Below are 7,866 nucleotides of genomic sequence, written 5' to 3'. Positions count from 1 at the left end.
GCAGGATCAGCCCAGAGCATCCTAAAGCATCCAAGAAAAGTGTGTATCCAACCTTTGCTTGAAGACTGCCAGTGAGGGGGAGCTCACCACCTCCTTAGGCAGCCTATTCCACTGCTGAACTACTCTGACTGTGAACATTTTTTCCTGATATCTAGCCTATATCATTGTCCTTTTAGTTTAAACCCGTTACTGCATGTCCTTTCCTCTGCAGCCAATGGGAACAGTATCCTGCCCTCCTCCAAGTGACAACCTTTCAAATACTTAAAGAGGGCTATCATGTCCCCTCTCAACCTCCTTTTATCCAGGCTGAACATTCCCAAGTCCCTCAACCTATCTTTATAGGGCTTGGTCCCTCTTAATAACCTTCCATCTATTTCATCCATTTTTCATGTTCAGAGTAGCACTGATGATTCTCCCCTCTGTATTTCATCCTAACAACAACCCCGTGAGGCAGGATACGATGTGAGAAAGTGACTGGCACAAAATGTCCTTCTGAGCTTCAAAGCTCAGGAGGGATTGATTGACTAATTGATTTGCTGCCATCCCCTTGAGGCTCAGGGTGGTTCGCAGAAAATTTAAATCCAGATCTTCCCAAACATGGTGAAATAATATAAATATGATGCCACTCTCCATGAAATTGAAAATAACTCTCCACCCTTCCTCCATTACTGCTTTAGTCTACCCTTTAAAGCTACATTATCAATATTTCTTCTTTTTCTGGAGAAGGAAACAGAGACACAAGCAAAAACACACTTTTGAACAGCAGTGCCAGCACCCTCTCCCGTCCAGCTTTCCTATTTTTCCTTCTTGACATGCGTACAATCTCAGCTTGGGAAGTATCAAAACTCCCATTTATCTCTTGGATATCAATGGATATCAATGGCATTTGCTGGCGGGGGCTCATGGGAATTGTAGTCCATGAACATCTGGAGGACAACAGGTTGACTACCCCTGCTCTAGCGATTACACCATACTCTGGATCTTCTCAACCTGCACCAGCAAGCCACTTCCTTTTGTAGGGTTCCTTTGTGACATAGAAGTGGAATCTTTTCCCTTTTTTCAAAATGTCGTTGAGGAACTGCCACAACAGCCCTGAGATGGGGGCCTATGGTCCACCACTGCAGGAGGGGAAGAGATCGTGGTTCTCTGCAGCTGCCTTGGTTGTTATTTGGGGGGGCCTTTTAGGACAATGGGATGCAGAGGCTGCCTCTGTGTTTATGGGGAAACAGGAAGCAGGTATGTGGGCACGTTAACAGGGCTCGGTGTTGAGGATGTAGACCAGGGGTAGTCAAACTGCGGCCCTCCAGATGTCCAGATTCACTGGCAGGGGCTCCTGGGAATTGTAGTCCACGGACATCTGGAGGGCCGCAGTTTGACTACCCCTGATGTAGACTATTGTGCCAGGATTTTATTTGGGTTGCCCTAGCCTCCATCTTGACCAATACACAAAGAAATGTACACTGATGGCCCTCAGATTAAAAACATACGAAAAGTCCTGTCAGCCAGCTGGATGCGTTCGAGATGGCCACAAGTTGGGGATGGTGCCTTGTTCTTTAATCCTCTACCGCAAAACACCTATTCAAAGGTAGACTGAGTTTGAAACTGCAGGCTCCATTTATTTATTTATTTATTTGCCACCCTCCCCGAAGGCTCAGGGCGGTTTAATAAACCTTTCTCAACCTCATTTGACACACCAACAAGAGGCCCACAGGCCAGTTTTTCCTACTATGTTTTCCCACACAGCTTGTAAATCGGAAACTCACCATTCGTCTCATCCTAATCCCCTAGTCCCCTTTTATACCGCAGTGTTATGCAGGGGGTCCCCGTGCCAAAGGGCCCCACTCCAACAGGAATGTCTAAACTCCACTTATCAAACTGGGAACAAAGTGTCGTGCCCCAGGTTCTCCTGTGTCATAGTAAACGTGTTTAATATGGGAGCATGGCAGCAAAGCCAGCTCAAAGTTAACATAGGCATTTTTATAACCTTTCCATGACCACATTTCCACACCCCTTCTCCCATTGTCTGAGAGACAGGGGCTTACAGGCTATGCCCATCCACTTTAGGGGGTTAAAGCCTTAAAAAAAAAAAAGTTACAGAATAATAGTTTAAGAAAGACAAGAAGATGAAGAAGAGTTGGTTCTTATATGCTGCTTTTTTCTACCTGAAGGAGTCTCAAAGTGGCTTACAGTCGCCTTCCCTTACGTTTTCACACGTTTAGCTTCCCGTTCAGTCACCTGTCTGTGGTAAGCATTTAATTTCCTGTCTACTCTTAGCTTATCAAGTGTGAGATCTAAACTATTTCAGAGAAATGATTGGGTTGAACTATTGACCCGTCTCCTGAGAATGAACTTTTGCTTTTAAGAGACATCTCTGTGTTGCGGGTTTTGAATTATTTCACTTCTTATATTTAACTAGTAAAAAAGCCCATTGTATCCAGAAGACAATGGGCGCTAGCAGGCAGGGACCAGAGCGAGGGGCAGGCGAGGGACAGAGCAAGGGACAGGCTACCTGAAAGAGGAGGCGGGTGGCGGCTCCTCGGCGTCTCCTGGTTTTTGGTGGGGAGTCCCAGGCGTGGTGCGCTGGGCAGCGGCGGGTCCTGTGCGTTTATTTGATCTTCTGCGGCTGGGGGGGGTGGGTTCTTTCCGCTGCTTCCAGGAGGCCACGGCCGCGGATCAGGCCGCGCCCGGCCGCGCCCGCGGGGCCGCGCCCGGCCGCGCCCACGGATCGGGCCGCACCCGCGAGCCGCGCCCACGGATCGGGCCGCGTGGGCGCGGCCCGGCCGTGGTTCCCTCTCGGCGGCTGGAGTCTCAGCGGCTGGAGTCTTGCCGGGGGCTCCCTCAGGGGCCGGCCTGACGCGTCAGGCCGGGAGCAACTGCGAGCCGCGCTGCGCGCAGTTACTGAGGCTGGGAATCGCGCCTGCCGATTGGTCCCTCTGATTGTCTGTCATGAGGAAGGGTCCAATCCGGACCCTTCCTCATCCCGGACACATCCCGCCCCAGAACCCCTTACTATTTTATTTAGTCCGTGGCGCCCGCGGCGCCACGGGCGGTGTACAGATAGTCATTAAACAATGTTGCATGACCATCTGTTTTATGGTCTGGTTCCCAAGCAAGGAAGCAAGCCTTCCTTAATTACAGGTGTCACAGAGAACTCAGCCTCCCCTGTGTGGAATGAGACCAGTCTCTCTATGGGTGCTGCAAAAGGCTTTCTGTTCCCTACTTGTAAAAAAGACCCTGAAAAGTCATCTCTTAGACTGTTTATGCACTGGAGGTTTCATGCTGTGCTGCAGATTGTAGTCGTGACAGGTTGCCCCACCTCTTCCTGTGCCCACATGGGGGAGCATTTGGCCTGGTGCAGCTCATCCGCCCCCTATTTTTACTCCTGCACGGGAGCTGGGGCAGTGAAGTTCCCAGTGCATAAACGGTCTTATTGTTATTACAAGCAAAGTGGATTCTTTATTCCCACCAGGAGGAACTAATCAAATCAACAGCTAGAATTAGATCCCAAACTCAAGTTTCTACAGGACCAAACTGAATATGAAATCTAATATACTTACCTGTAGAATTTATTCCTAATCCATTGGGGACAACTGCCTCTCCTCCCTCATTTATCATGACAACAGCCCATGAGGAAAGTTATACTGAAGAAGCCAGCCCAGGTGTCCCCAATCTATTCCTTCTAGTAGGTAACAATTCTGCTGTGCTCTGCATATGATTTGAGAGTGAGATGATAAAAGGCATTTATATTTAGCGGGAATATGTGATTTGGTGGTTTAGTGGTGAGGGATAAATATTAATAGGCACAGACAGATGTCCATGACCATGGAGTTTCACATCTCATGGTTTTCAGATTTCATAATACCAATTTCACAATACCAAATGAACTTGAATAGTTGTTTTCATGAGTTTTTTTTCCTTTAAAAACACACACTCCTATTTATTGATATACTAATAGCTCTGAAGTTATGGTCCCCATGTTCTGCCTGGCCACTGGCAGGGGGCGGGAGTAGGGTATTTGGCTTCACCGCTCTGAGTGGGGGTCCCCCACTTTCTGAATGCATCTTACCCCCACAAGTCCCCTCCAAATTATCTTAGCCCGGAAGAATGCCACATTTTAATGCCACATGATGACATTGCCCAAAAGTGATGTTGGCACACTCGAGCCATGCAGAGGGGGAGTAGTGCTCTGGTTTTTGGAGTAAATTCTGTGGCTTGAAGCAAATTCTACCATAGAGTTTTGCCTAAAAGCCAGAGCGTCCCCATCCTGATGTCTCTGACATTTTAGCCTCAGCTCTGGGTGATGTCAGCACGTTGCAAACCTTCCAGAAAGCACCCCCAATCTCCTACCAGCAGCATCAATGAATCTGGCAACCCTACATCCCATCTAGGGTTGCCAGATCCAGGTTGGAAAACTCCTGGAGATTTTGGGATGGAGGGAGGACAGGGACAGGGACGGCTACTGCCTCCGCTGCATCCTGCTCCCCTCCCTCCCAGCATTCGCAGCAGCCCATCCCAGGGGGTTATGGGCCAGCCAGGAAGCGCCCGCACCATCTCCCTTGCTCGCCAAGCCCACAGCGCACCTGCACCCAGGCGCATCCAGAAGCCGTGCCGCAAGGGCGTTCTTAGTCTGAAGAAGGGTGCTTGCACTCGAAAGCTCACACCCTGAATAAATTGTTGGTCTTAAAGGTGCTACTTGGCTCTGATTTTATTAACCTAATAGGTTCATACTGCAAATGTGTGCAGAGAGAGGCCCTTGGAAGCTGTTAGGGAGCTATGAGCCTTCTTTTGAAGACTCCCAGAAGTCTGAGCTTCCTTCAAAAGAACAGCATGCCTACTAATTGTTTTGGCTTTTGGCAGATGGAATCAAGTAAGTCAATAATGAATTTTGTTTTCATGAAATACACCCACCTCATTTCTTCCTTGCAGGACCTGGAATGTGTGCCATGATCTGCCGCTACATTCCCCGTGACTCCAGAGCCTTCATCCCCATAACACTCCCCAACGATTACACCATCTTGTGCAGAGTGAACAGTTCTGCATCTCATTGTAACTGGGTCCTCCTTGCCAGCAGGGGGCACTCTTACTATTTTAACAGGGACCTGAAGGATCACTTCATCATGGACCACACTGGCCTGGGCATCATAGGCATGAAGAAGGAGATGGAAGGAGAGTACCAAGTCCTTTCAGGCCCAAACAGAACTTGTGAGGCTCAGGTCCGGCTCACAGCAGTGGGTAAGAATCCTTTGGTGTGGGTAGGACAGCAGGGCAATATGGGTTTTGTAGTGGAAGGGCAGAAGTCAGTAAATAGATTGGTGGTGGAAAATACATATGTAAGCCAAGTGCCCGCCTGTTGTTTCAAGTTGAGACCATGGCTGGGGAGACCTGGGAAAAGGCCCTCCTCCATGTGCACCATGGCCCAGACCTGAAATGGGCACCCTGCATTGTAACGGAGGGGAACCTGTTTCACTTTTCAACAAGCTGGTGGAGACCCCAGATGTTCCTTAAACCAGGGGTGACCATGGACTACAATTCCCATGAGCCCCTGCCAGCATTTTAGTCCATGGACATCTGGAGAGCCACAGTATGGCCACCCCTGCCCTAGACATGGGAATATTGAACTCTGTGTCATGTCTAATTTGGGTTTCTGACACAAAGTTTAGCAATCCAAAACAAAATGGCCGTGGGCAACTCGGGTTCTGGACCAAATCAAGTTTCTCCCTAGAAAAGGGATTCCTGACCAGGGCTCCTTGGGGCTTTGTGAGAAATCCCCAGGGGCTCCCTAGCCGTCCCCTGTATCTTGCCTTAATGGACTTGGCCACAAATTATTCCTAGAACTGCAAAGAAAGCAGGGAACTGGCCTCTTCCATTGACCAGGGGTGGCATTCTTGTGCGGTTACCATGCCTGGGAAAGGGGGTGGAGCCTGGACACCTGTCTCAAACTGCTTCATCCCCCCCTAAGACCTCCACAGGCGTGGCAGGGAGGCGTGGCCAGGTAACATAATTTCTAGCCCGGTTCTGAGGCTCCTTGAAATCTGAAAAATATTTCAGGGGCTCCTCCATGGTCAAAAGCCTGAAAAGGGCTGCCTTGAAGCTAAAATTACTAAACTGAAGCTATCCTATTTTGGTCATGTTATGAGAAGACACGAAGTCACTGGAAAAGACAATAATGCTAGGAAAAGTTGAAGGTAGTAGAAAAAGAGGAAAACTCAACGAGAGATGGATTGGCTCAACCTAGAGTGCCACGTGGCCCTCAGTTTGTGAGAATGGATGTTAGTGATAGAATGTTTTGAAGGACATTAATTCATAGAATCACCATAAATTGAAACTGAATTAACACTTCACACACGCGCATGCGCACGCAAGCTTTTAAGAGTCAAACATCCCTTCATCAGTTATTCGCTGAAAAAGATACCATCTGGTATTTGAGGAGGATATTATCTAGTATCTAACCAAGGAAGTTTTAACTCTTGAAACGTATACCTCCAGAATTTTATAGATATCTATGGTGCTACTGTTCTTTAATCTGGCATATTCAGGTATAGATTGCTTATAAAAGTCATGGGAGTTCTGGTATTTAACCCCCCCCCTTTTTTTTTTAAAAAATCCTTGGTGATGTCTCCCTTCCCCATTTCAGGTCCATGGTTTCATTATCGGATTTTCTTGCTGGTCCCTGGCATTGCCATCCTGAGCGCACTGGGGTGGCTGTGGGAATGGCTGATCAAAACACGCAATGAGCATATCATCACCCAGGTGGAGCAGAGCATGAATGACAACATTCAGCACGTCATCCCTCCTTCCTAGCTGCCTGGTAATGAGGGGAACGGTTCATACACAATGCTAAAACCTACTTGCTCTGCGTGTGCGGCTTGCAAATAATTCTTTTCACTTTTAAATTTCTCTGTGCAGGTTTCTGAATAGCCAGGATCTCCTGAAATCTTGAATTTTGCTTTTAATTTCCTGAGTCTTCTATACCTAAGCACAGCATAGCTTTTATTGTCCTATAAAAACAATATAGTTAATATTGTATCTCTGTTGTTTCATAAATGTTTGTTAAACAGTTTCCGCATTTCTGTTGAATGTGTGGTTGGATGCCTTGTGGGAGTTTCTTTTAATGGCTCAGTAATATCAGCATGGGTTCAGTTTGCACGAGATGCTGCCACTGATTAGGTCAAACTACTCCTTCGATGGGAGACTGGGGTTGTCTCTTGGAGTTCACACCTCAAAGATGCTGTTGATTCTGTGAGGAGGGAAGGAGACAATACAGGCAATGCGTGATTCAGACTAGAGAAATGGTACAAAGGGTACTGTCTGCACTCACATTTTTTTTCCTGCTGGCAATCCTGCCAAATTTTGATCGATCTAAACCTGGATCTTGCAACAGATCTGCAATGTTCCTTTTTTCCCTACTGGAAACAGCTTTGACTAAGATGCACGAGGCTGGAGAGGGCTTTCTTTCCAGCCTTCTTGTCCCCCAACTCTACAGCCAGAGCAAGCTGGGGGAGGGGGGAGGGAGAAGTCTCCTACACTTTTTGAATTGATGCCCTGACCAATCAGCAACAGCGTACTATGCTATGTCTGCAGTGGAAGTGCAAGGAAAAGAGTAGAAGATTTTTTTAAAAATGTGGACATTTACATTTGCAATACTAGGCTTTCAGAGCACATTTCTCAGATTTCGCAGATAATATCCACTCCCGGATAGCCCGGAGAAAAAGTGGTGTCACTGCAGAGTCAATCACGGATGTTGCAGATGGGAAATTTAAAGCGAATAAAATCAAAATGGAAATCGGAAAGGTGCAGATTACTTTTTAAAATCTGGGTTGATAAGAGTATAAAAAGCCCAGTGCAGATAAGACCAAAGAGCAAGAG

At 47.5% G+C, this 7,866-nt stretch overlaps 1 protein-coding gene across 1 annotated transcript; it reads left to right on the top strand.

Annotated features, from left to right (window-relative positions):
• The first annotated feature begins 1,071 nt into the window (after positions 1-1,071).
• Positions 1,072-7,610, top strand: LOC143834510 (uncharacterized). The gene is made up of 4 exons (XM_077331336.1): positions 1,072-1,236; positions 4,927-5,232; positions 6,635-6,808; positions 6,907-7,610. The coding sequence occupies exons 1-3, from the start codon at positions 1,098-1,100 to the stop codon at positions 6,799-6,801; spliced, it is 612 nt and encodes a 203-aa protein (XP_077187451.1). The 5' UTR covers positions 1,072-1,097; the 3' UTR covers positions 6,802-6,808; positions 6,907-7,610.
• The last annotated feature ends 256 nt before the right edge of the window (positions 7,611-7,866 follow it).

The sequence above is a fragment of the Paroedura picta genome, chromosome 3 (genome assembly GCF_049243985.1).
Source record: "Paroedura picta isolate Pp20150507F chromosome 3, Ppicta_v3.0, whole genome shotgun sequence".
Lineage (NCBI taxonomy): Eukaryota > Metazoa > Chordata > Lepidosauria > Squamata > Gekkonidae > Paroedura > Paroedura picta.
The sequence above is the reverse complement of the archived record's forward strand: the minus strand, read 5'-3'. Positions and strand labels throughout refer to the sequence as shown.